The sequence below is a fragment of the Ranitomeya imitator genome, chromosome 4 (assembly GCF_032444005.1).
Source record: "Ranitomeya imitator isolate aRanImi1 chromosome 4, aRanImi1.pri, whole genome shotgun sequence".
NCBI classification, from domain to species: domain Eukaryota; kingdom Metazoa; phylum Chordata; class Amphibia; order Anura; family Dendrobatidae; genus Ranitomeya; species Ranitomeya imitator.
Window position 1 is genome coordinate 661,982,206 of NC_091285.1, and position 27,836 is coordinate 662,010,041.

At 48.5% G+C, this 27,836-nt stretch overlaps 2 protein-coding genes across 3 annotated transcripts in view; one reads left to right on the forward strand and one right to left on the reverse strand.

Annotated features, from left to right (window-relative positions):
* SLC44A2 (solute carrier family 44 member 2 (CTL2 blood group)) overlaps positions 1–27,836 on the reverse strand; it is a 1,192,885-nt gene that overhangs the window by 108,395 nt on the left and 1,056,654 nt on the right. The window lies entirely within an intron of this gene.
* KEAP1 (kelch like ECH associated protein 1) lies at positions 2,563–26,209 on the forward strand. Its single transcript, XM_069767102.1, has 6 exons — positions 2,563–2,681; positions 9,230–10,090; positions 19,017–19,699; positions 23,848–24,053; positions 24,490–24,666; positions 25,855–26,209. The coding sequence occupies exons 2-6, from the start codon at positions 9,548–9,550 to the stop codon at positions 26,073–26,075; spliced, it is 1,830 nt and encodes a 609-aa protein (XP_069623203.1). The 5' UTR covers positions 2,563–2,681; positions 9,230–9,547; the 3' UTR covers positions 26,076–26,209.

Below are 27,836 nucleotides of genomic sequence, written 5' to 3' on the forward strand. Positions count from 1 at the left end.
GAGAGTGGCCAAGTGCCAGAATAGGCGCATCTTCCAGATGTGCCTTTTCTGGGGTGGCTGGGGGCAGATGTTTTTAGCCAGGGGGGGGCAGTAGCCATGGACCCTCTCCAGGCTATTAATATCTGCCCTCAGTCACTGGCTTTACTACTCTGGCGGAGAAAATTGTGCGGGAGCCCACGCCAATTTTTTCCGCCATTTAACCCTTAAATATAATAGCTAGAATGCCCAAATTTTGCATATACACACTACTAACATTAGTAGTGTGGATTATGCAAAAAAAATGGTGATATGAGATGGTTTACTGTATGTAAACCAGGTCTCATATCATGTCGGGTTTGTGAAGGAGATAGCAAAAGCCGGTAATTGAATTACCAGCTTTAAAGCTCTCTAGCGCTGCATTAAATATAAATATATATATATATAGGTGTCTCCCTGACATATATATATGTATATATACCTATTCTATGTGTATATATCTATTCTCATCTAACCTGTCAGTGTGATTTTACTGTACTCTGTGCTGAATTGCCGGCTTTTCTAAGGACACGGGTGCGTAAAAATCGGACAGCACTCGCATGGTGCGAGTGCTGTGCGGTTTTTTTCTCGCACCCATTGACTTGCATTGGCGAGTCTCGTCCGAGAATCTCAGCAATACGCAGCATGCTGCGATTTTTTTCTCAGCCGACACAGATTTTTCTCAGTCCGATTTCGGCTGGGAAAAAAATCGCAAATGGAGTGTCACATATTGATTAACATTGGTCCGAGTGCAATCCGATTTTTTATCGGATTGCACTCGTCCGTTTTCCTCACAAGTGGAGATGAGCCCTAAGGCCGGGGTCACACTAGACCGTAATACGGACGAGTGCAATGCGATAAAAAATCGCATAGCACTCGTCCCAATGTTAATCTATGGGGCAGCTCCCATCATCCGATATTTTCTCGGCCGTATTCAGGATCCGAGTGAAATCGCAGCATGCTGCGATTGTCAGCGTTTCTCGGCCGAGAATCGCCAATGAAAGTCTATGGGGGTGAGAAAAAATCGCACAGCACACGGACCATCAGTGTGACGTGCGAGAAATTCTCAGGCATTGGGCAGGTGACAGGAAAGGCTCAGCCATTATTTGCTCATTTTGCACGTGTGTGAGAAAATATCACCATACGGATGACACACGGATGTCACACGAATCATTTGATGCGAGAAAATCGCATCCTCGCACTGCACACGGATCACTGTTTTGGGAACATTTGTGCGATTCTCGTCCGTGAAAAACGGACCGTTTTTTTATACATTGTGTGTGTCCCCGGCCTAAGGGTATGTTCACACGTTCAGGATTTCCATCCTTTTTTTTTCAGGACAGTTTTTTTTAAAAAACTGCAGCTCTTGGCAGAAAACGCAGGTCCTTTTTTTGGTCCTTTTTTTGTCCTTTTTTGATGCGTTTTTTGATGCGTTTTTTTTATCCTTTTTTTATGCAGTTTTCTATGCAGAGACTGTGTGTTTCCTAGGAAGCTTTTTAGGGCTAAAATGGCTGAAAATACCCTAACCCTACCCCTAACCCTACCCCTACCCCTATTCTAACCTTAGTGAAAAAAAAAAAAAAAATTCTTAATTTTTTTATTGTCCCTACCAATGGGGGTGACAAAGTGGGGGGGGGGGGGTGTCATTTACTATTTTTTTTTATTTTGATCACTGAGATAGGTTATATCTCAGTGATCAAAATGCACTTTGGAGCGAATCTGCCGGCCGGCAGATTCGGCGGGCGCACTGCGCATGCGCACGCCATTTTGCAAGATGGCGGCGCCCAGGGAGAAGACGGCCGGACGGACACCGGGACGCCGGGTAAGTATAAGGGGGGGAGATTAGGGCACGGGGGGGGGCATCGGAGCACTGGGGGGGGGCATCGGAGCACGGGGTGGGGGGGCATCGGAGCACGGGGGGGCGGGATCGGAGCACGGGGGGGCAGCCACACTCCGCCCACACACTTCCGCCCGCTCCCCCGCACTTCCTGCTGCAGCGGTTCTGCACATCAAATCGCAGTAAAACCCGCAGATATATTTTTGATCTGCGGGTTTTACTGCGATTTTGACCTCACAATGGAGGTCTATGGGTGCAGAACCGCTGCGGTTCAGGAAAAAGAAGTGACATGCTCCTTTTTTGCCGCAGCTATTCTGCGCGGCTTTTTAAACGAAATTACGGCTCATGTGCACAGCAGTGACTGTTTTCCATAGGGTTACATTGTTATGTACCCTGCATGGAAAACAGCTGCGGTTCCGCAGTAAAAAACGCACTGTGTGAACATGGCCTAATACTGATCAGGAAAATACGGCAGATAGGAGCAGGGGCATAGAGAATAATTGTGCCGTATTTTATGCGAGTTTTACGGACGTAGTTTCTGCGCTCTTACGTCCGTAAAACTCGCAAGTGTGACGCCGGCCTCAGCCGCTTGGAATTAACTTTCATTTCCACTAAAGTTCTAAGTTCTGCCCGTCTCAGCCAATCAGCGCGCTTCCCTCACTGCCCCGCCCTCCTCCGTGTTGTGACGCGCAGCCCCCGCCCACGTGTCTGTCCTGTGACGCAGAGGCCACGCCCCTTCTCCTTATTGTGACGCTGCTGGGTCCTGCTGCTTAGTCACGGTGACTGCTCGGAGTATGGCGGGGGCGGAGGACCGCAGCGCTCGGAGACGGTGAGAATCCGGGGCTTGGGAGCCGGGCCAGGGACGTGTCAGCAAGGAGAAGCCGGGCAGATAGGGCACAAGGCAGCCGGATGTGAGAGGAGGATTGTACGGGGAGCTGGTAGGACGGGGCGGAAGTGTCACACAGGGCAGCACTGGCAGGGCTGAGGTGGCAGGTCACTGCTGGGAGGACACGGCGACATATGGGGCCACAACCTGTCTGCTGGGACCCGGTGTAATAGGACTGGTGCCATCTACATGGCACTGCCAGGAGGAGCAGAGGAGGGGCTGAGAGGAGACACTGGCAGTGCCAGGAGGAGCAGAGGAGGGCTGAGAGGAGACACTGGCAGTGTCAGGAGGAGCAGAGGAGAGGCTGAAAGGAGACACTGGCAGGGCCAGGAGGAACAGAGGAGAGGCTGAAAGGAGACACTGGCAGTGCCAGGAGGGGCTGAGAGGAGACACTGGCAGGGCCAGGAGGAACAGAGGAGAGGCTGAAAGGAGACACTGGCAGTGCCAGGAGGAGCAGAGGAGGGGCTGAGAGGAGACACTGGCAGTGCCAGGAGGAGGAGAGGCTGAAAGGAGACACTGGCAGTGCCAGGAGGGGCTGAGAGGAGACACTGGCAGTGCCAGGAGGAGCAGAGGAGGGGCTGAGAGGAGACACTGGCAGTGCCAGGAGGAGCAGAGGAGGGCTGAGAGGAGACACTGGCAGGGCCAGGAGGAACAGAGGAGAGGCTGAAAGGAGACACTGGCAGTGCCAGGAGGAGCAGAGGAGGGGCTGAGAGGAGACACTGGCAGTGCCAGGAGGAGGAGAGGCTGAAAGGAGACACTGGCAGTGCCAGGAGGGGCTGAGAGGAGACACTGGCAGTGCCAGGAGGAGCAGAGGAGGGGCTGAGAGGAGACACTGGCAGTGCTAGGAGGAGCAGAGGGGGGCTGAGAGGAGACACTGGCAGTGCCAGGAGGAGCAGAGGAGGGCTGAGAGGAGACACTGGCAGAGCCAGGAGGAGCAGAGGAGGGCTGAGAGGAGACACTGGCAGGGCCAGGAGGAATAGAGGAGGGCTGAGAGGAGACAGTGGCAGTGCCAAGAGGGGCTGAGAGGAGACACTGGCAGTGCCAGGAGGAGCAGTGGGGGACTGAGAGGAGACACTGGCAGTGCCAGGAGGAGCAGTGGGGGGCTGAGAGGAGACACTGGCTGCCAGGAGGAGCAGAGGAGGGCTGAGAGGAGACACTGGCAGTGCCAGGAGGAGCAGAGGAGGGCTGAGAGGAGACACTGGCAGTGCCAGGAGGAGCAGAGGAGGGCTGAGAAGAGACACTGGCAGAGCCAGGAGGAGCAGAGGAGGGCTGAGAGGAGACACTGGCAGGGCCAGGAGGAACAGAGGAGGGCTGAGAGGAGACAGTGGCAGTGCCAGGAGGGGCTGAGAGGAGGCAGTGCCAGGAGGAACAGAGGAGGGCTGAGAGGAGACAGTGGCAGTGCCAGGAGGGGCTGAGAGGAGGCAGTGCCAGGAGGAGCAGTGGGGGGCTGAGAGGAGACACTGGCAGTGCCAGGAGGAGCAGTGGGGGGCTGAGAGGAGACACTGGCAGTGCCAGGAGCAGCAGTGGGGGGCTGAGAGGAGACACTGGCAGTGCCAGGAGGAGCAGAGGAGGGCTGAGAGGAGACACTGGCTGGGCCTGGAGGAACAGAGGAGGGCTGAGAGGAGACACTGGCTGGGCCTGGAGGAACAGAGGAGGGCTGAGAGGAGACACTGGCAGGGCCAGGAGGAACAGAGGAGAGGCTGAAATGAGACACTGGCAGTGCCAGGAGGAGCAGAGGAGGGGCTGAGAGGAGACACTGGCAGTGCCAGGAGGAGCAGAGGAGGGGCTGAGAGGAGACACTGGCAGTGCCAGGAGGAGCAGAGGAGGGCTGAGAGGAGACACTGGCAGGGCCAGGATGAACAGAGGAGAGGCTGAAAGGAGAAACTGGCAGTGCCAGGAGGAGCAGAGGAGGGGCTGAGAGGAGACACTGGCAGTGCTAGGAGGAGCAGAGGAGGGGCTGAGAGGAGACACTGGCAGTGCCAGGAGGAGCAGAGGAGGGGCTGAGAGGAGACACTGGCAGTGCCAGGAGGAGGAGAGGCTGAAAGGAGACACTGGCAGTGCCAGGAGGGGATGAGAGGAGACACTGGCTGCCAGGAGGAGCAGAGGAGGGCTGAGAGGAGACACTGGCAGTGCCAGGAGGAGCAGAGGAGGGCTGAAAGGAGACACTGGCAGGGCCAGGAGGAACAGAGGAGGGCTGAGAGGAGACAGTGGCAGTGCCAGGAGGGGCTGAGAGCAGGCAGTGCCAGGAGGAGCAGTGGGGGGCTGAGAGGAGACACTGGCAGTGCCAGGAGGAGCAGTGGGGGCTGAGAGGAGACACTGGCTGCCAGGAGGAGCAGAGGAGGGCTGAAAGGAGACACTGGCAGTGCCAGGAGGAGCAGAGGAGGGCTGAGAGGAGACACTGGCAGTGCCAGGAGGAGCAGAGGAGGGCTGAGAAGAGACACTGGCAGAGCCAGGAGGAGCAGAGGAGGGCTGAGAGGAGACACTGGCAGGGCCAGGAGGAACAGAGGAGGGCTGAGAGGAGACAGTGGCAGTGCCAGGAGGGGCTGAGAGGAGGCAGTGCCAGGAGGAGCAGTGGGGGGCTGAGAGGAGACACTGGCAGTGCCAGGAGGAGCAGTGGGGGGCTGAGAGGAGACACTGGCAGTGCCAGGAGGAGCAGAGGAGGGCTGAGAGAAGACACTGGCAGGGCCAGGAGGAACAGAGGAGGGCTGAGAGGAGACACTGGCAGTGCCAGGAGGAGCAGAGGAGGGCTGAGAGGAGACACTGGCAGGGCCAGGAGGAACAGAGGAGAGGCTGAAAGGAGACACTGGCAGTGCCAGGAGGAGCAGAGGAGGGGCTGAGAGGAGACACTGGCAGTGCTAGGAGGAGGAGAGGAGACACTGGCAGTGCCAGGAGGAGCAGAGGGGGGCTGAGAGGAGACACTGGCAGTGCTAGGAGGAGCAGAGGGGGACTGAGAGGAGACACTGGCAGTGCCAGGAGGAGCAGTGGGGGACTGAGAGGAGACACTGGCAGTGCCAGGAGGAGCAGAGGAGGGCTGAGAGGAGACACTGGCAGTGCCAGGAGGAGCAGAGGAGGGCTGAGAGGAGACACTGGCAGTGCCAGGAGGAGCAGAGGAGGGCTGAGAGGAGACACTGGCAGGGCCAGGAGGAGCAGAGGAGGGCTGAGAGGAGACACTGGCAGTGCCAGGAGGAGCAGAGGAGGGCTGAGAGGAGACACTGACAGTGCCAGGAGGAGCAGAGGAGGGCTGAGAGGAGACACTGACAGTGCCAGGAGGAGCAGTGGGGGCTGAGAGGAGACACTGGCAGTGCCAGGAGGAGCAGTGGGGGGCTGAGAGGAGACACTGGCAGAGCCTGGAGGGGCTGAGAGGAGACACTGGCAGTGCCAGTAGGAGCAGAGGAGGGGCTGAGAGGAGACACTGGCAGTGCCAGGAGGAGCAGAGGAGGGCTGAGAGGAGACACTGGCAGTGCCAGGAGGAGCAGAGGAGGGCTGAGAGGAGACACTGGCAGTGCCAGGAGGAGCAGAGGAGGGGCTGAGAGGAGAAACTGGCAGTGCCAGGAGGAGCAGAGGAGGGCTGAGAGGAGACACTGGCAGTGCCAGGAGGAGCAGAGGAGGGCTGAGAGGAGACACTGACAGTGCCAGGAGGAGCAGAGGAGGGCTGAGAGGAGACACTGACAGTGCCAGGAGGAGCAGTGGGGGCTGAGAGGAGACACTGGCAGTGCCAGGAGGAGCAGTGGGGGGCTGAGAGGAGACACTGGCAGAGCCTGGAGGGGCTGAGAGGAGACACTGGCAGTGCCAGTAGGAGCAGAGGAGGGGCTGAGAGGAGACACTTGCAGTGCCAGTAGGAGCAGAGGAGGGGCTGAGAGGAGACACTGGCAGTGCCAGTAAAAGCAGCAGAGGGGCTGAGAGGAGACACTGGCAGGGCCAGGAGTAATATACCACTAGCCGGTAGATAGCGGGGTCAGGGCCTGGGCAGCAGCAGGGTAGATTGTGGTTGTTGGGCTCGGGGCAGTGAGCAGGGGCCGATGCCGGGTGGCAGAGGTTCTTGTCCTGAGCTGTGGCAGGAGAATAACATCAGGGCGTCCGCAGCTGTCAGACTGTGCCCACGTGGTAAACTGGCACATGTAGACGGGGCTGCGCTTGCCTACGGGGAAACAAATGAACCTTTTAGGCTGTGTGCACACGTTGCTGATTTTTTGCGTTTTTTTTCACTATAAAAACCGCAAAAAAAAAGCATACAATATGCATCCCATCATTTAGAATGAATTTTGCATGTTTTTTGTATATGTTGCGTTTTTTCCATGAAAAAAACGCATCGCGGTAAAAAAAAACGCAGCATGTTCATTAATTTTGCGGGGTTTTTTTTGCGGATTTCCAACTATAAAATGGAATTTGGAAATGTCCGGAAAAAAAAACGCGCAAAAAACGCATGCAGATTTCTTGCAGAAAATTTCAGGTTTTTCTCAGGAATTTTCTGCAAGAAATCCTGAACGTGTGCACATAGCCTTAGGCTGTGTGCACACGTCACGATTCTTTGCAGAAATTTCCTGAACAAAACCGGACTTTTTCTGCAGGAAACCGCATGCGTTTTTCTCGCGTTTTTGTGTGGCTTTTTCACATTTTTTTCTGGAGCTTCCCTGTGCATTAACTAGTGGGAAATCCCCGAAAAATGCGCAAAATTAATAAACATGCTGCTTTTTTTACCGCAATGCGTTTCTTTCGCGGAAAGAAAACGCAACATGTACACAAAAATTGCTGATTGCATTCTATTAATTGGATGCTTAATTGATGCAATTTTTTTTTTTTTCACAGTTTTATCGCGTTTTTATAGCGAAAAAACCCAGAACGTGTGCACGCAGCCTAAGTAGGAGGGGGCTGAATTATTTTCCGCTAACCTGTGCATAATGTTGTACCCTGTGGCCGGACAAGGTTCACACAGCGGGGGAGGGGGGGGGGGGGGAATTACAGAATTGCAGCAATTTGTGTTATGACTTTACTGTTTATAGAAGTCACTAAATCAGCAGATGCAGCAGAGGTGAGCGGGTGCAGAGTGGAGGAAGCCGGTGAGACTTTGTCACCTGGCGGAGGAGATAAGCTGCTGCTGATCCCGCAGGGTGAGCGACATTCCACTGCAGGAGGTCAGGAGAAGCGCGGAAAGTGCAGGAGCCACCGCCAGGTCCGAGCCTAGAGCCGGGGATCAAACTGCACCAGGGTATCTAAAGGGGTATTCCGTCTTTTGGTACAGTCTGACATGGCTAGTAATGATATAATGGATAGAGAGTGTGAATAGGGTCAGTCTAGTGGTTCCCTAGCAGGTGCCCTTCCTGGCTGCGGAGGTTGACACGCTATTTTGGACACAATGTGGCCCCCGCTCACTGTTAAGAACTAAAATAAACACCCACCGAACGTTGCAATTACTATACATCAACCATTATATGGAATGCGTGAAAAATGATAGAAACCAAAAAAAGAGATCCCCGAACGTATGATCTGAAAGGAAGAATTAATGAACAATAGGTGTAAGGATAAAAGTACCTTTATTAAGCAAAATGGTTAACGGTAGCACCACAAGTAGGAAATGTGCCCACACATGGCAAAGAGGACAATAATAAATACGACGGTAAAAGCACACAATGAAGAAATAGGACCGGTATCACCATATCGGTATAATTATAGATATCACATTGAGCTGTAAAAGTCCATTTGATGTGGTAAATGGAGCCATGAATTCTGCCGTCTACCAAAAAATCCTGAAGGAGAACGTCCGGCCATCGTTTCGTGACCTGAAGCTGAAGAGCACTGGGGTTATGCAGCAGGACAATGATCCAGAACACGCCAGCAAGTCCACCTCTGAATGTCTTAACAAAAACAAAAGACTTTGGAGTGGCCTAGTCAAAGACCTGCTGTTGTCTTCGGTCAAAAACGACCGACCTTGAACTTCAATATTCTTTAAAATATTCAAGATGCGGCTCTGAAACCCGTGGCCGACCGACCCATCCTCATTTAAGTCAATCAACCACAAGTTTCAGAACCGCATCTTGAACACCCCCAAAAATACCAAAGTTCAAAATAGGTCTCCCCAGACCGAAGACAACAGCAGGGTTAATCCGATTGAGATGCTGTGACCTTAAAAAGGCGGCTCGTGCTCGGAAACCCTCCTATGTGGCTGAATTACAACAATTCAGCAAAGATGAGTGGGCAAAATTCCTCCAGAGCCTTGTACAAGACTCATTGCCAGTTATCGCAAACACTTGATTGCAGTTGTTGCTGCTAAGGGCGGTCCAACCAGTTATTAGGTTTCGGGGGCAATCATTTTTCCACACAGGACCCTGAAGGTTTGGATTTCTGTTTCCCTTAATAATAAAGACCTTCATTTATAATCTGCATTTTTGTGGTCACTTGTGTTACCTAACAGAGGACAATCGCCTGCTAGGACACCTAGTATGGGGTACATATAAAATATAATAATGACTCCTATTTTTTTGTTTTCTTTCCAGGTATCAAACGAAGAATGAACTAGGCGGCGCGCTGTCGGACTTTCTTTAGCTGTATTTTGCAGCGCCATAAGTGAAGGCCGTTTGATATGGAATAAGGGTTTCCCAGCACGGTGTCCAGCGCTGATCTGTGGAATGGTGGCTGGGACAGGATGGAGTAACTTCTTCATTTTGGGTGAAACATTCTGTAATTGCGTTACCCCGTGGCCGTATTTTCCCGGACAAATAGTTTAGCTTCTTTTCTCAAGCCAAACCAGTTTCTTTTGTTCTCCTTCCCCCTGGATAATGTGCAACTGAGGAGCATTTGGTAGCGCGACGGGGATGTATGCCACCGAGTGCCAGGCTGAAGTGACGCCCTCACACAGCAATGGCAACCGCCAGTTCCATTACTCGCTGGCGGACCACACCAACCAGGCGTTCCAGATCATGAACGAGCTGAGGCTGGTGCAGCAGCTGTGTGACGTGACGCTGCGGGTCAAGTACAATGAGTTCCAGGCGGATTTCGTGGCCCATAAGATCGTCCTGGCGTCCAGCAGCCCCGTCTTCAGAGCCATGTTTACCAACGGGCTCAGGGAGTGCGGCATGGAGACGGTGACCATTGAAGGCATCCACCCCAAGGTCATGGAGCGACTCCTGGAGTTCGCCTACACGGCTAGCATCTCGGTGGGGGAAAAGTGCGTCATCCATGTGATGAACGGGGCGGTCATGTATCAGATGGACAGTGTGGTGAAGGCCTGCTGTGACTTCCTCATCCAGCAACTGGACCCCAGTAATGCCATCGGGATCGCAAGCTTTGCCGAGCAGATCGGGTGCCAGGAGCTGCACGAGAAGGCCCGGGAGTACATATACATGCACTTTGGAGAGGTAAGGCCGGCAGCAACAGTGTTGTCCTAGCCACAGACCAAAGGGACCCCAAATACTTTCATTTAAGGGCTGCCGCAGAATTCGGACCCTAATGATCTTGAAGTAATGAACTTTCTAGAAAAGGTTCTCATGGTGAAGTGTATAGCTAGACTGCGTGCTTCCGGGGGGGCCTAGACTGCGCGCTCCCGTGCTTCCAGGGGGGCCTAGACTGTGCGCTCCTGTGCTTCCGGGGGGGCCTAGACTGCGCGCTCTTGTGCTTCCCGGGGGGCCTAGACCGTGCGCTTCCTAGGGGGCCAAGACTGCGCGCTCCCGTGCTTCCTAGGGGGCCTAGACTGCGCTTCCGTGTGTTCTGGGGGGCCTAGACTGTGCGCTTCCGTGTGTTCTGGGGGGCCTAGACTGCGTGCTTCCGGAGGGGGGGGCCTAGACCGCACACTCCTGTGCTTCCTATGGGGCCTAGACCGTGCGTTCCGTGGGGACCTAGACTGTGCACACCCGTGCTTCCGGGGGGTCCTAGACCGTGTGCTTCCCGGAAGGCCTACACTGCGTGCTCCCGTGCTTCCTAGGGGGCCTAGACTGTGCGCTTCCGTGTGTTCCGGGGGGGCCTAGACTGCTCACACCTGTGCTTCATAGGGGTCCTAGACCGTGCACTCCCGTGCTTTCCAAGGGGGCCTAGACCGTGCGCTTCCGTGCTTCCCGGGAGGCCTAGACCTCGCACTCCTGTGCTTCCCGGGGATCCTGGACCGCGTAGCCCCTGGGCTCCCCAAGAGGGCAACAGACAGTTTTCATCAATCTACCCCACAGTTTTTCAATTTTCTGTTTGGCACCCTCAGTGGAGTTTTCATCCCCGTTACCATAGTAACGTCTCCGTCACAAATGGTGACCCTACTGTGTTCAACAAAAGTTTATTTAAAATCCACGTTCTACTTTCCTTTCTTGCATCTGTTGCACGTGAGGACGTCGGCGGTCGCTCCGTGGTCAGTGGTGTTAATTTCAGGATCCTGGGAAACTATAACAGCCGCCGTTCCCAATGTTACAAGCCGCCATATTGTTTGACCTGAGGCTTTGCGGATGGGCTTTGTGACAGTCCCTTGTGTCCTCCACAATCGCTGAATCAGCAGTTTGGTCAGTGACTAATGGAGGAACTGACTGTGCGGTCACCAGACTGATATATCCCTACCGATCACACGCTGTAATGTATTACTACTATTAACCCCTTAATGACCAGGCCTTTAAGGGATTTTCAACATCAATTATTTTTTTTGCAAATGACAGGTAATATTATAAAATAATAATAAAAAAGTGCTTCTACCAACTTGCTGTGACCTCCTTGCTCTAGAACAGGCCTCTCCGGGGTCTTTCCCGGGACAGGAAGTGATGACGTCCTGTTTTTGTCACCTGATTGCCAGATCAGGTAAATGGAAAGAATGTCGGCATTTCGGACTGACATTAAATTTAAAGGGATTGACCACCCAGGTTGCCTGCAGTCTGTAGAGAGTAGTAGTCCATTACTTAGGCCCAGACTCTCTTTATTAGCTGGTTGTTCTTATGGACTGGGCACCATGGTGGTTTTAACAAGGTCTGACACTGTGGGTGCCTTGTTATACAATTGGTCCCTGTTGGAACGTGGGGGTCCCACCTTGGTAGGTATCATCAGGGGTATCACACCAGTGATCGGACCAGGCTAAAGGAGCACAAATTGGCCTCCTGGTGTCAGTACTAAGAGTCCTGGAAGGTCCATAATGCTGCTAGACCGGGGCTGAGCTGAGGCAGCAGGGAACCAGGAGGCAGCGGGGAGTATAAAGGTTGTAATAGGGCTATAAACCCGCAGCAGAGATGATGCACTCGGCCCAAATTGTGTTTGTAAAGCTCAAACAGAAACAAGCTTGTTGATCATTGTTCATAGCGGTTACCTACTAAGAAGAGTCCTCGACATAGCTGTGCGCAACGGGGCATTCTGACATTGTGACTTTCAGACCACAGGAGAGACCCACAATTACATTACTGATCCTGAGTTACATCCTGTATTATACCCCAGAGCTGCACTCACTATTCTGCTGGTGCAGTCACTGTGCACATACATTACATTACTGATCCTTAGTTACATCCTGTATTATACCCCAGAGCTGCACTCACTATTCTGCTGGTGCAGTCACTGTGTACATACATTACATTACTGATCCTGAGTTACACCCTGTATTATACCCCAGAGCTGCACTCACTATTCTGTTGGTGCAGTCATTGTGTACATACATTACATTACTGATCCTGAGTTACATCCTGCATTATACCCCAGAGCTGCACTCACTATTCTGCTGGTGCAGTCACTGTGTACATACATTACATTACTGATCCTGTACTGATCCTGTATTATACTCCAGAGCTGCACTCACTATTCTGCTGGTGCAGTCACTGTGTACATACATTACATTACTGATCCTGTACTGATCCTGTAGTATACCCCAGAGCTGTGCTCACTATTCTGCTGGTGCAGTCACTGTGTACATACATTACTGATCCTGAGTTAACTCCTGTATTATACTCCAGAGCTGCACTCACTATTCTGCTGGTGCAGTCACTGTGTAACATAGTAACATAGTAACATAGTTAGTAAGGCCGAAAAAAGACATTTGTCCATCCAGTTCAGCCTATATTCCATCATAATAAATACCCAGATCTACGTCCTTCTACAGAACCTAATAATTGTATGATACAATATTGTTCTGCTCCAGGAAGACATCCAGGCCTCTCTTGAACCCCTCGACTGAGTTCGCCATCACCACCTCCTCAGGCAAGCAATTCCAGATTCTCACTGCCCTAACAGTAAAGAATCCTCTTCTATGTTGGTGGAAAAACCTTCTCTCCTCCAGACGCAAAGAATGCCCCCTTGTGCCCGTCACCTTCCTTGGTATAAACAGATCCTCAGCGAGATATTTGTATTGTCCCCTTATATACTTATACATGGTTATTAGATCGCCCCTCAGTCGTCTTTTTTCTAGACTAAATAATCCTAATTTCGCTAATCTATCTGGGTATTGTAGTTCTCCCATCCCCTTTATTAATTTTGTTGCCCTCCTTTGTACTCTCTCTAGTTCCATTATATCCTTCCTGAGCACCGGTGCCCAAAACTGGACACAGTACTCCATGTGCGGTCTAACTAGGGATTTGTACAGAGGCAGTATAATGCTCTCATCATGTGTATCCAGACCTCTTTTAATGCACCCCATGATCCTGTTTGCCTTGGCAGCTGCTGCCTGGCACTGGCTGCTCCAGGTAAGTTTATCATTAACTAGGATCCCCAAGTCCTTCTCCCTGTCAGATTTACCCAGTTGTTTCCCGTTCAGTGTGTAATGGTGATATTGATTCCCTCTTCCCATGTGTATAACCTTACATTTATCATTGTTAAACCTCATCTGCCACCTTTCAGCCCAAGTTTCCAACTTATCCAGATCCATCTGTAGCAGAATACTATCTTCTCTTGTATTAACTGCTTTACATAGTTTTGTATCATCTGCAAATATCGATATTTTACTGTGTAAACCTTCTACCAGATCATTAATGAATATGTTGAAGAGAACAGGTCCCAATACTGACCCCTGCGGTACCCCATTACAACTCAGGATCAGTACATTACATTACTGATCCTGAGTTGCATCCTGTATTACACCCCAGAGCTGCACTCACTATTCTGCTGGTGCAGTCATGGTGTACATACATTACATTACTGATCCTGAGTTACATCCTGTATTACACCCCAGAGCTGCACTCACTATTCTGCTGGTGCAGTCAGTGTGTACATACATTACATTACTGATCCTGAGTTACATCCTGTATTATACCCCAGAGCTGCACTCACTATTCTGCTGGTGCAGTCACTGTGGACATACATTACATTACTGATCCTGAGTTACATCCTGTATTATACCCCAGAGCTGCACTCACTATTCTGCTGGTGCAGTCACTGTGGACATACATTACATTACTGATCCTGAGTTACATCCTGTATTATACCCCAGAGCTGCACTCACTATTCTGCTGGTGCAGTCACTGTGTACATACATTACTGATCCTGAGTTACATCCTGTATTATACCCCAGAGCTGCACTCACTATTCTGCTGGTGCAGTCACTGTGTACATACATTACTGATCCTGAGTTACATCCTGTATTATACCCCAGAGCTGCACTCACTATTCTGCTGGTGCAGTCACTGTGTACATACATTACTGATCCTGAGTTACATCCTGTATTATACCCCAGAGCTGCACTCACTATTCTGCTGGTGCAGTCACTGTGTACATACATTACTGATCCTGAGTTACATCCTGTATTATACCCCAGAGCTGCACTCACTATTCTGCTGGTGCAGTCACTGTGTACATACATTACTGATCCTGAGTTACATCCTGTATTATACCCCAGAGCTGCACTCACTATTCTGCTGGTGCAGTCACTGTACGCTTGTGCAGAGCTTTCTCTGGTGACCTGTGTTAGAGGCAGGAGGTTATTAGAGCCTTTTCCTCGGGGCCGTGTTTGGAGGTGCCGCTGTGCGTTGCAGTTTCTCCTTCGAGGTCTCTTATTTCTTTCCAAGGGGCGATTTGCATGTTTCCAAGAACTAGAAATAGAAAGTTTGCCGAGTCCTTATCGGCTGAGTCATGTGATCGGTGTCTCGTCCCGCTGGTTCTTCGCTCTACGTTCCTGTTGGCATCTTAAGGCCGGCGGTTTGTGTACGACCATTGTCTTCATAATTACATAGACCTAATAAGACGTGACTTGTGGCTGCCTTGTACATATGGCGGCATTATTCATCACATCCATTACCCATAGGAGGGCGCACCAACCTGGGCTTTTCTCTAACTGTTGCTAAACTGCTAACCCTTTTAATAGTAGGTAATACATTTCTGAGACTTGTAGTTTTCCCAAAGCCTTAAAGTCCCAGGTTGGAAGTCACTACAAGAAGTAAAAAAAAAAAAAAATTCGGGACCATCTGGTGCCGAATATCTGAGGACCAAACCTTACCCACGACCGGTTTCCTTCTGTATTTGGTAGAACATGTGGGCAGGAGGCGGAACGATCTGGTACCGAACCCCCTCCCTGCAGCCTCCGCCCAAGAGGATCAAAATTTTGGTCAGGCCTGGTCCTTAAGGGATCATTGGAGAAATGGCGCCTCTTTCACATGTAGGCCGTATCTGGTATTGCAGGTTTATTCTAGTAAATGACAGTCACATCAGAGATGGAGTCTGTAGATGATCGGCCGTGTTGATCATTGTCTCATTTCTCGGTCTGGAGCGTCTGATAATCCGGCAGCTTTGGAGGCGACATGATTAATCATCCGCAGTGATGAACACGGGAAGATGTTTACTGGATAAGTCACACGTCCTTGTGTCTCGCTGAGTCACGGCCTCCTCCCGGGCAGGAATGTGCTCTCTCCTCAGGGTCACTTATATAATGATTATACCAAGAAAAACAGCAGCAGCAGCAGACGTGAGGTGCAAAGTCACGCCGCTCCGCGGTATTCTAGTACAGGGCGTCCTTCCAGCTTCACACCTTTTTAAGATCTCTGCTTGCTGTGGGTTCGGTATTTTTCTCTTGTATTGCGGCTCTTTTATGTGGTCGTTCCGACAAGTTGATAGAATTTCCCCTAAATTCGGGAAGTCCAGGCGCTTCTCACAAAATTACAATATCAAAAAGTGAAACTCCTATAATTCTATTCATTACACACAGAGTGATCTATTTCACGTGTTTATTTCTGTTAATGTTGATGATTATGGCTTACAGCCAATGAAAACCCAAAAGTCATTATCTCAGTATATTAGAATACTTTATAACACCAGCTTGAAAAATGATTTTAAAATCTGACATGTCCTACATGAAATGTATGATCAGTAAATGCCCTCAATACTTGGTCGGGGCTCCTTTTGCACCAATTACTGCATCAATGCGGCGTGGCATGGAGGCGATCAACCTGTGGCACTGCTGAGGGGCTATGGAAGCCCAGGTTGCTTTGATGGCAGCCTTCAGTGCGTCTGCATTGTTGGGTCTGGTGTCTCTCATCTTCCTCTTGACAATACCCCACACATTCTCTATGGGGTTAAGGTACCGTCACACATAACGATATCGTTGCTTTTTGTGACGTAGCAACGATATCGTTAAGGAAATCGTTATGTGTGACAGCGACCAACGATCAGGCCCCTGCTGGGAGATCGTTGGTCGCTGAGGAAAGTCCAGCACTTTATTTCGTCGCTGGATATCCCGCTGACATCGCTGGATCGGCGTGTGTGACGCCGATCCAGCGATGTCTTCACTGGTAACCAGGGTAAACCGGGTTACTAAGCGCAGGGCTGCGCTTAGTAACCCGATGTTTACCCTGGTTACCAGCATAAACATAAAAAAAAAAAACACTACATACTTACCTTCAGCTGTCTGTCCCCGGCGCTCTGCTTCTCTGCACTCCTCCTGCATCCTGTGTCAGCGCCGGACAGCCGGAAAGCACAGCGGTGACGTCACTGCTCTGCTTTCTGGCTGACCGGCGCTGACAGTGCAGAGGAAAGCAGAGCGCCGGAGGACAGACACCGGAATGTAAGTATGTAGTGTTTGTTTTTTTTACGTTTACGCTGGTAACCATGGTAAACATCGGGTTACTAAGCGCAGCCCTGCGCTTAGTAACCCGATGTTTACCCTGGTTACCGGGGACCTCGGGATCGTTGGTCGCTGGAGAGCGGTCTGTGTGACAGCTCTCCAGCGACCAAACAGCGACGCTGCAGCGATCGGCATCGTTGTCGGTATCGCTGCAACGTCGCTAAATGTGACGGTACCTTTAAGGTCAGGCGAGTTTGCTGCCAATCAAGCACAGTGATACTGTTGTGTGTAAACCAGGTATTGGTACTTTTTGAAAAAAAAAAAAAAGGTCTTTGTTCCAGCTCCTTAGATAAAATCTTCAAAATGCATTTCATCAATTAAAAATGACAAAAGGCATGCTCCAAGACCATGTGCACACAGAAACAGCAGGCGACGCGTTTCAAGAGCGATCTTTATCAAAGCAAAATCAAATCAGAGCTTTGATAAAGTGATAAAGATCGCTCTTGGAGCATGCCTTTTGTCATTTTTAATTGATGAAATACATTTTGAAGATTTTATCTAAGGAGCTGGAACAAAGACCTTTTTTTTTTTTTTTTCCCCTCTCTGCTACATATCGTCTCATCAGGACGGAGTTCCCGTGCACCTGGAAGGTGGTGAGCCGGCTTTATTATCTTGTTGACTTCGTTGGCACTTTTGGCAGTGTGGACAGGGGCCAAGTCCTGCTGGAGAATGACATTTCCATCTCCATAAAGCTTGTCGGCAGAGGGAAGCATGAAGTGCTCTAACATTTCCTGGTAGACGGCTGCGCTGATTTTGCTCTTGATAAAACGCAGTGGACCTACACCAGCAGATGACATGGCTCCCCAAACCATCACTGATTGTGGAGACTTCACACTAGACCTCCAGCAGCTTGGATTGTGGCCTCTCCACTCTTCCTCCAGACTCTGGGACCTTGATTTCCAAATGAAATGCAAAATGTACTTTCATCTGAAAACAACACCTTGGACGACTGAGCAACAGTCCAGTTCTTTTTCTCCTTGGCCCAGGTAAGACGCTTCTGGCGTTGTCTATTGGTCATGAGTGGCCGGACACAAGGAATGTGACACTTGTAGCCCATGTCCTGGATACATCTGTGTGTGTGGTGAAGCAATGACTCCAGCAGCAGTCCACTCCTTGTGAATCTCTCCCAAATTTTTAAATGGCCTTTTCTTAACAATCCTACCCAGGCTGCAGTTATCCCGGTTGCTTGTGCACCTTTTTCTACTACACTTTTTCCTTCCACTCAACTTTCCAGTAATATGCTTGGATACAGCACTCTGTGAACAGCCGGCTTCTTTAGTAATGACCTTTTGTGGCTTCCCCTCCTTGTGGAGTGTGTCAATGACGCCTTCTGGACATCTGTCTGGTCAGCAGTCTTCCCCATGATTGTGGAGCTACTGAAACAGACTAAAGGACCTTTCTAAACACTTAGGAAGCCTTTGCAGGTGGTTTTTGTTAATTATTCTAATTTACTGAGATAATAACTTTTGGGTTTTCATTGGCTGTAAGCCATAATCATCAACATTAACAGAAATAAACACGTGAAATAGATCACTCTGTAATGACTCTATATAATATACGAGTTTCACTTAATTTATTTCAGTTCTTCAATACAATAACTTTTTGATATTCTAATTTTGTGAGAAGCACCTGCATATATCGTCTCCTATGGGCCATTGTCACCCTAGGGTCAAAACACACACGGATTCATGGGTGCCATTAGGATATGCCATCACTTCATAGTCCTTGGGGCACTGACCTGTGGGACCACCGCCCCCTGTGCTGGGGACTCCATTCATGTTGATGGGACTGGATTTGGTTTTCTGCACAGTCTCGTGCCTTCTATATTGGTGCGGGGGGTCCAAAAGGCCACTACTAACCATTTTGCGATAGTATATCCTAGCAATACCCAGTCAGTTAATTATAGGGGTATTCCCATTTCATAATCATGACTTGGTCCTAGCTTGGCCTGAAGGGGCAATTGCATCAAGGCCTTTTTTTATTCAGACTCGGGCACTGTATAGCGGTATTTCTCAGACTCTGTAAAGCACTATTTTTAGTTTGGTATTATGGCGGTATTATTTTGCTCAAGCACTGTATAGTGGTAGTATTTTGTGGAGGGATTATTTATTATTTTCATAGCCGGCTCCTTAGGCTGTGATGTGCTGGCCTTTCTATATTGGCTCCTGGAAGGGTTTACCGGCCCTGATCGAGTATACGATTCCTGATCATTCTTGATAGTTCTCCATCAGCCATCATCCATAATTTCTTTGTTGTCCTCTTCTCACGTGATTTTTCTCTGGCTCACACAGGTGTCCAAGCAGGAGGAGTTCTTCAACCTCACCCGTTGTCAACTGGTCAACCTCATCAGCCGGGACGACCTGAACGTGCGCTGCGAGTCCGAGGTCTTCCACGCTTGCATCAACTGGGTGAAGTACGACTGTGAGAGCCGGCGGCCCTACATCCAGGCGCTGTTGAAGGCGGTGCGCTGCCATTCGCTGACCCCCAATTTTCTGCAGCTCCAGCTCCAGCGCTGTGAGATCCTGAGGGGGGACACCCGCTGTCAGGACTACTTGGCTCAGATCTTCCAGGACCTCACGCTCCATAAGCTGACCACACCTCAGGGCAGGAGTCCCAATGTTCCTCAGTTCATCTACGTGGCTGGAGGTTACTTCCGCCAGTCCCTCAATTTCCTGGAGGCCTATAGCCCCATGGAGGGCGAATGGCTCAGTTTGGCTCCCTTGGAGTTGCCTCGGAGTGGCCTTGCCGGTTCCGTCGTTGGGGGTCTATTTTACGCAGTTGGGGGCCGTAACAATGCACCCGACTGCAACGAAGACTCGAACGCGTTGGACTGCTACAATCCAATGAACAACCAGTGGTCGCCTTGTGCCTCCATGAGCGTTCCCAGGAACAGGGTCGGCGCCGGCGTCATAGACGGACAGATCTACGCCGTCGGAGGATCTCACGGGTGTCTTCACCACAACAGTGTAGAAAGGTGAGTGCGGTGTGCCCCTTTAACCAATTGAGATCAGGTACTATTTTAGCCTTTACGACCTAGTTATTTTTATTTTTTCACACTTTATTATTATTTATGTTTTATATTTTTTATATTGTTATTTTGAGAGCCAAACGTTGTTGATATTAATAATAATAATAATATTACTGTTTATATAGGAGGGATTTTAACTTTGCAAGGTGATTATATTTTTTTTGTTATAATTTTTTTTATTTATAAAAATATTTTAATATTTTCAGGGTGGTAGCAGGAGTTATTTACTCTTTGTCCTTCACATTTTTGCCATTGACGTACCTTTTAAATAAGGGCTTTGATTTTTGCTGCACAAGTTATATTTTCTAGTTGTACCATTTTAGGGCACAGATAACTCATTGAATTTTTAGGGGATATTATTAAAGGGAAAGCCGAAATTCCAACTTGAGAATTTTTTTTTTTTTTTTTAGTCACCGATCGTGCTTTTTACTTTTTTGTGTATTCTTTTTAAGTGCATATTTAATAATAAAATATATATATTATATACCGTATATAACCATTAAAGTAATAAAGTATATACATACGCATATTTATGTGTATGTGTGTGTATATATGAATGTATATGTATGTTTCACACTTTTTGGAATATTTTTTTTTTTCCTGTTTTTAGTACACTGTATGGTAAAATGAATGGGGTCAATCAAAACTATAACTCGTCCCGCAAAAAAAAACCCAATCTCTCATATGGGATATGGGGACATAAAAAAAAAAAAAGTTTAGGCTCTTGTAAGAAAGAGAGGTAAAAATAAAAAGCAAGAAAATTGCTCCTTTCTGAAAGGGTTAAACTCGATGGTCGACATTGAGCAAGCTTCATGTAATGGCCTCGCCAGTGCGCCACACACACAGAATCTACAGGGGCGACGATTCCATATCCAAAGTGTGAGCGAAGAAGAGCCGTAACTTGTGCATGTGTCGTCACCTTGTAACCGCAGACCCCGCCTGCTGCAGAACTTCTTCTATCTTTAGTGCGGCACTTCCTTAATGTCGTCACCTGCCTGACTCCTCTCTCCTCATGGGACCGGCATGGTAGAGGCTTCGTTCCTCCGAGTTTCGCCGTCGGAGCTGCAGCAGGGGCGGTTTCGGGGACTGTACTCGGTTTGGTGCCTCGTTGTCGCGCCCTCTCCTCTGGCACATGGGATTGGCCGTTCCATTCAGACTCCTGTGCCAACTACCAGTATTTCCGCTTCTTACTGGTTTCATAAACTTCAGTGAAACGGAAGTCAATTTGGAGAGGAAACTTTGGCTCCACCGTTATGTGTCAGTAAGGAAAGGAGGAGGATGCGGTGACCACTGTAGAATCTAGGGAGAAAGGTGGGCATCTCCACGCCACCCGAGCACAGAACTGACCGGCCCCTATAATCCTAGCACAGACTTTAGCATCTGTCCGTCCCTGATCCCCAATGTCTGATTCCGGCAGAACACAGCGACGCTGCCATAACCCTCCCCACTGCCAGAGAACATTGGAAATAACCAATGTATTGCCCTAGACAAGGGGTCCCCAACCTGTAGCTCGGGAGCCACATGTGGCTCGCGGTCCCATGAATTGTGGCTCGCGGATGTCTGTCAGCTTGGTGCATTAGCTCCAGTTCTAGAAAACAGGTATGAAGAGCACATCTGAAAATGGTGAATTTTGTGAGCAGCCCTGCACAGAAGAGCAGATCTGGATTTACATATACTGGTCTTAGGGGTTTTGAGAAAATTTAAGTATGGTACACTGGAGACAAGATGACACCACTCGTCAGAGGAGATGTTTGAAGCTGGATGTGACAGTGTCTTGGGAGTGCTTTATAGGAGAATACTGAGTGGGGGTATTGTAGGAACCCCTGGATCTTAGTATACTGCTTTGGGGTGATTGATTTTTGTGGAAAAGCTTTGGTTACTATTATGCCTGTAATGGGGGCTTTGGTTGCCACTATTGTGAGGGGGCGGGAGCTGAATGTGGCTCGCGACCCTCTCTCAAGGCTGGATGTGGCTCGGGTCCCTCTGTCAGAGCTGAATGTGGCTCTCAAGGTCAGAAACGTTGAGGACCACTGCCCTAGACCATCATGGAAGCTGGCATTAATATGATCCACTGACCCAGACAAGCTAAATGAATGGCATACACTTCTCTAGGCCACCAGGGAAGCTGGCATGAGACACATTTACTACTCTAGGCCACCAGGGAAGCTGGCATGAGACACATTTACTACTCTAGGCCATCAGGGAAGCTGGCATGAGACACATTTACTACTCTAGGCCACCAGGGAAGCTGGCATTAGCCACATCTACTACTCTAGGCCATCATGGATGCTGGCATTAGCCACATCTACTACTCTAGGCCACCAGGGAAGCTGGCATGAGCCACATCTACTACTCTAGACCATCAGAGATGCTGGCATGAGCCACATCTACTACTCTAGGCCATCAGGGATGCTGGCATGTGCCACATGTACTACTCTAGGCCATCAGGGATGCTGGCATGAGCCAGGTCTACTACACTAGGCCGCCAGGGAAGCTGGCATGAGACACATTTACTACTCTAGGCCACCAGGGAAGCTGGCATTAGCCACATCTACTACTCTAGGCCATCATGGATGCTGGCATTAGCCACATCTACTACTCTAGGCCACCAGGGAAGCTGGCATGAGCCACATCTACTACTCTAGGCCATCAGGGATGCTGGCATGAGCCACATCTACTACTCTAGGCCATCAGGGATGCTGGCATGAGCCACATCTACTACTCTAGGCCACCAGGGAAGCTGGCATGAGCCACATCTACTACTCTAGGCCATCAGGGAAGCTGGCATTAGCCACATCTACTACTCTAGGCCACCAGGGAAGCTGGCATGAGCCACATCTACTACTCTAGGCCACCAGGGAAGCTGGCATGAGCCACATCTACTACTCTAGGCCATCAGGGATGCTGGCATGAGCCACATCTACTACTCTAGGCCACCAGGGAAGCTGGCATGAGCCACATCTACTACTCTAGGCCACCAGGGAAGCTGGCATGAGCCACATCTACTACTCTAGGCCTTCAGGGATGCTGGCATGAGCCACATCTACTGCTCTAGGCCATCATGGATGCTGGCATTAGCCACATCTACTACTCTAGGCCACCAGGGAAGCTGGCATGAGCCACATCTACTACTCTAGGCCATCATGGATGCTGGCATTAGCCACATCTACTACTCTAGGCCTTCAGGGATGCTGGCATGAGCCACATCTACTGCTCTAGGCCATCATGGATGCTGGCATTAGCCACATCTACTACTCTAGGCCACCAGGGAAGCTGGCATGAGCCACATCTACTACTCTAGGCTTTCAGGGATGCTGGCATGAGCCACATCTACTGCTCTAGGCCACCAGGGAAGCTAGCATGGCCTACAATCCATTGCTATATGCCACCAGGGAAGCTTTCAGGAGCCCTATACATTGTTCTCTAACATTAGGGAAGCTAGGCTAAACCCCCTTATGAACTTTAGCCAATGGGGAAGTTGGTATTAACATGCCACTGCCAAAGACCGCTAGGGAAAATTGGCATTAAACCCTCCACTTCCCACAGCCATCAGAAAAGCTGGTATTAACCCTTTCATCACTCTAAGCCACCATAAAGCTGCCCCATTACCTGAAAACAAAGGGGACGTTTGAAACATGGTCTGCAGATCCCCAGGTCACCAAGGAAGCCAGCATTAACCTTACCACCCTGTACCACCAGGACACTTGGCATTAACCCCCTCACTGGCATATACAACCAGTGAGGGACTCATGAAAACAGTGTATTTTTGGAATTGTGATGTTTCTATATAGAAGCTGATGCTGCCTACCTTGCGTCCTACTGCTGTCTGTCCATTATTATCTATCTTTTTTATTTATTTCACGCAAATTAGAACCACCAAATAGATAAAATTTGCATAAAATAAACTGATCAAAATCAATCCATTTTTCTCATTTGGGAAAAAAAAATAAAAGGCGAAGGAATTTAGAATATTGAAGGATTTTGATCTTTTGGGCAATAACCCGTTTATACTGCGTCGTTAGTTCTCTTCTCTTTTGTGATACTTTTCGCCGTCGTTATTACTACAAGCTTCATACTTGTCCTAATTCCTGCAGGTATGACCCAGAAAAAGACGAGTGGCAGATCGTGGCGCCAATGAAGACTCGGCGGATCGGCGTTGGTGTCGCTGTACTGAACCGGCTCCTGTACGCAGTCGGTGGATTTGATGGAACAAACAGACTGAACTCAGCGGAGTGTTATTACCCCGAGACAGACGAATGGCGGAGCATAGCATCAATGAATGTTGTGCGGAGCGGTGCTGGTGAGTCTGGTGTGCTGACCAGAATTAGTGACTTTAGGGTATATCCTGTATTATTCATTACATTACTGATCCTGAGTTACGTCCTGTATTATACCCCAGAGCTGCACTCACTATTCTGCTGGTGCAGTCACTGTGTACATACATTACATTACTGATCCTGAGTTACATCCTGTATTATACCCCAGAGCTGCACTCACTATTCTGCTGGTGCAGTCACTGTGTACATACATTACATTACTGATCCTGAGTTACATCCTGTATTATACCCCAGAGCTGCACTCGTTTTTTTTTTTCATATATGGTTAAAAAAAAAAAAACGAGCAAAAAACCTATGACCGTCTGGTAGACATTCACTGTAGGTAAATAAAATAGGAGATTGATAAATAGAAGACTGCATCCATGATTCTGGTGACATGGTAACATTTCATTTCTGCAGGTGCCTGTGCGGTGGATACCAGTGTATTTGCCATGGGAGGTTACGATGGGAGAGACCAGCTAAACAGCGTGGAGAAGTATGATGTGGAAAGAGACTCCTGGAGCTTTGTGGCACCTATGGCAAACCGGAGGAGTGCGCTGGGGGTCACTGTCCACCAAGGGAAAATCTATGTGCTAGGTACCTGAGAGGACTGGATGTTCTGTGTATATGTGGAGATGTAGTAAGGAAGTTCTTCTCCTTGTAGATGTGATGGTCTAGTGTCGCCATCTATCTGTAGCGTCATGCACAAAAATATAACTACTATGATACTGCTCCTATGTACAAGAATATAACTAATATAATACTGCCCCTATGTACAAGAATATAACTACTATAATACTGCCCCATATACAAGAATATAACTACTATAATACTGCCCCTATGTGCAAGAATATAACTACTATAATACTGCCTCCTATGTACAAGAATATAACTACTATAATACTGCCTCCTATGTACAAGAATATAACTACTATAATACTGCCTCCTATGTACAAGAATATAACTACTATAATACTGCCCCTATGTGCAAGAATATAACTACTATAATACTGCCTCCTATGTACAAGAATATAACTACTATAATACTGCCCCTATGTGCAAGAATATAACTACTATAATACTGCCCCCTATGTACAAGAATATAACTACTATAATACTGCTCCTATGTACAAGAATATAACTACTATAATACTGCTCCTATGTACAAGAATATAACTACTATAATACTGCCTCCTATGTACAAGAATATAACTACTATAATACTGCCCCTATGTGCAAGAATATAACTACTATAATACTGCTCCTATGTAGAAGAATATAACTCCTATAATACTGCTCCCTATGTACAAGAATATAACTCCTATAATACTGCTCCTATGTACAAGAATATAACTACTATAATACTGCTCCTATGTACAAGAATATAACTACTATAATACTGCTCCTATGTACAAGAATATAACTACTATAATACTGCTCCTATGTACAAGAATATAACTACTATAATACTGCTCCTATGTACAAGAATATAACTACTATAATACTGCTCCTATGTACAAGAATATAACTACTATAATACTGCCCCTATGTGCAAGAATATAACTACTATAATACTGCCTCCTATGTACAAGAATATAACTACTATAATACTGCCCCTATGTGCAAGAATATAACTACTATAATACCGCCCCTATGTACAGGAATATAACTACTATAATACTGCCCCCTATGTACAAGAATATAACTACTATAATACTGCCCTCTATGTAGAGGAATATAACTCCTATAATGCTGCTCCTCTGACAGTATTTTCTGATCTTGTAGGTGGATATGATGGTAACACCTTCTTGGACAGTGTGGAATGTTATGATCCAGCACAAGACACATGGACAGAGGTGACCCGCATGATGTCAGGACGGAGCGGTGTAGGAGTAGCAATCACTATGGAGCCTTGCCGCAAAACTCCGTGCGGAAGTATTTTTCCAGAGAAGCCACAAGATGAAGACAAACAGAGAGGCCACTGCATCTTCTCCAACGGCAAATAACATTGCGAGCAACCAAGATAATAAATCGTCTCCCCCCACAGACACACATGGATGTAGTCTACACTCGCCCATGTACTCGATGGTCGCCCGGTTATGTTCAATGCGTTTTCTTTTTTTTTTTTTTTTTTTTTTTTTTGCTATCTCAAAAAAAAATATATATATAAATATTCCATCCTCTGCTGTCACTGAGCAGAGCGGCAACTTCTGAACCTCGTTTGTTTGGATTGTGAGTTTGGGATTTTTTTTTTTTTTTTTTAATTTTTTGATGAAACGACACTTTATAAAATAGTCAGTGTTAAAGGAAATAAAGTAATGATTTTGATGGTGAGTTTTTTGGGCAGGAGGCACCAGGGGCGTCTCTCCTGCATCACCAGGTGCCATGTAAGTACAAAGGGCTGTGTCATTCTCCAGTGTGACAACACAAAAATCATCAATATGTGATATGAGAAGGTGAGAAGTTTTTTTTTTTTTTTTTTGTTTTGTTCGTTTTTGTTTTTTTTAACCCTTTTTGTTTAAGTGGATGGAGGAAAGAGGGAAGTGAAATCTTAAAAGGGTTGCCTCTTTTTATTTTTAATTTATTTTTATTTTTTCTGTTTGTTTCCTGTGCATATAAACAGCGACAGGTGTACTTACTTACCCGCTCCTGCTCTCCGCCGTCCCCTACTCCAATTTTTGCTGATGTAGCTGCAATGGTGATGTCATGTCGATATTATGTGACCGCTGCAGCCGATCGCTGAGCACAGCGGTGATGCAGTCTCCATCAGAATCACCGCTGCACTCGAGTGATCGGTTGCAGCGGTTAGGTGATGTCAACATGAAGTAACCATTGCTGCCACCTTTAAAGCCTGGAGGAGGAGGAGGCGGCGGACATCCGGGGTGGTAGGGGAAGCGATATCTTTGCTTTTCTGTGCAGAAAGTTAACAAAAGAATAAAAATAAATGCATTAAAATGGACAAACCTCTAAAGGTTGATTCCAAATTTGCTTTTTCCCCCCCTTTCTATTTATATCCTTTGTACTACAATAAAAAAATAAAAAAAATTATTATACTTGTATCCCCAATTTGGGACTATTGCCCCTGGCGGCAGGCTGGGTGGTCACCCGACCGCTGCTCCATTCATTGTCTATGGTGCTGCCGGAGAAAGCCGAGCGCAGCGTGTGCCAGCCCCATAGGGAATGAATGATGTGGCGGCTGCACATGTGCTCCGCTGAGAAAAGTCCCCCGTTCTGCCAATCAGCGCTCGTCCCACCGGACAACCCCTTTTTAAAGAGGACCTATCAAATATGAAGAAAATATAAAAAGTGACCGTAGATAAAATAAGACTTTTCTCAAATCTATTTTATTAGTAAATCGGATGATTTCCCTACGAATTACAGAGGGGCAGGTTTTACTTTCACTTTACCAGGGTGGGCACAAAATCAGATTCCGGGAGATACCAACTGTTGGGGGGAGCGGGGGAGCTTATTCCGTGCAGCATCTGAGTGGTAAAGTGGAGCCTGGTGCTCAGATCTGTCGGATTTGGCCTCTTTGTCGCCTCCGCCGTGGTCCGTAGAATATAATGGTGGAATTGAATCATCTACCCTCATAAATTCACCGAGAATATATCCGTAAAACACAAATCAGACAAAACATGTATTAGTTGTCTTACTTTATGCCAGATATGTGCTCCACAGTTTTGGTACAATTTTTGGCAATTTGTGTTGCACCCTCTTTTTGGGTAAGCCATGCCCATTTTTTGGAAGGTCAGACTAACCACAAAAAG

Bases quoted from the DNA above. Each gene is read 5' to 3' on its own strand.
- KEAP1 (XM_069767102.1), top strand. From the start codon at position 9,548: ATGTATGCCACCGAGTGCCAGGCTGAAGTGACGCCCTCACACAGCAAT. The intron at 24,054-24,489 runs GTGAGTCTGGTG...TCATTTCTGCAG, and splicing joins TGTTGTGCGGAGCGGTGCTG to GTGCCTGTGCGGTGGATACC. The intron at 24,667-25,854 runs GTACCTGAGAGG...CTGATCTTGTAG, and splicing joins AGGGAAAATCTATGTGCTAG to GTGGATATGATGGTAACACC.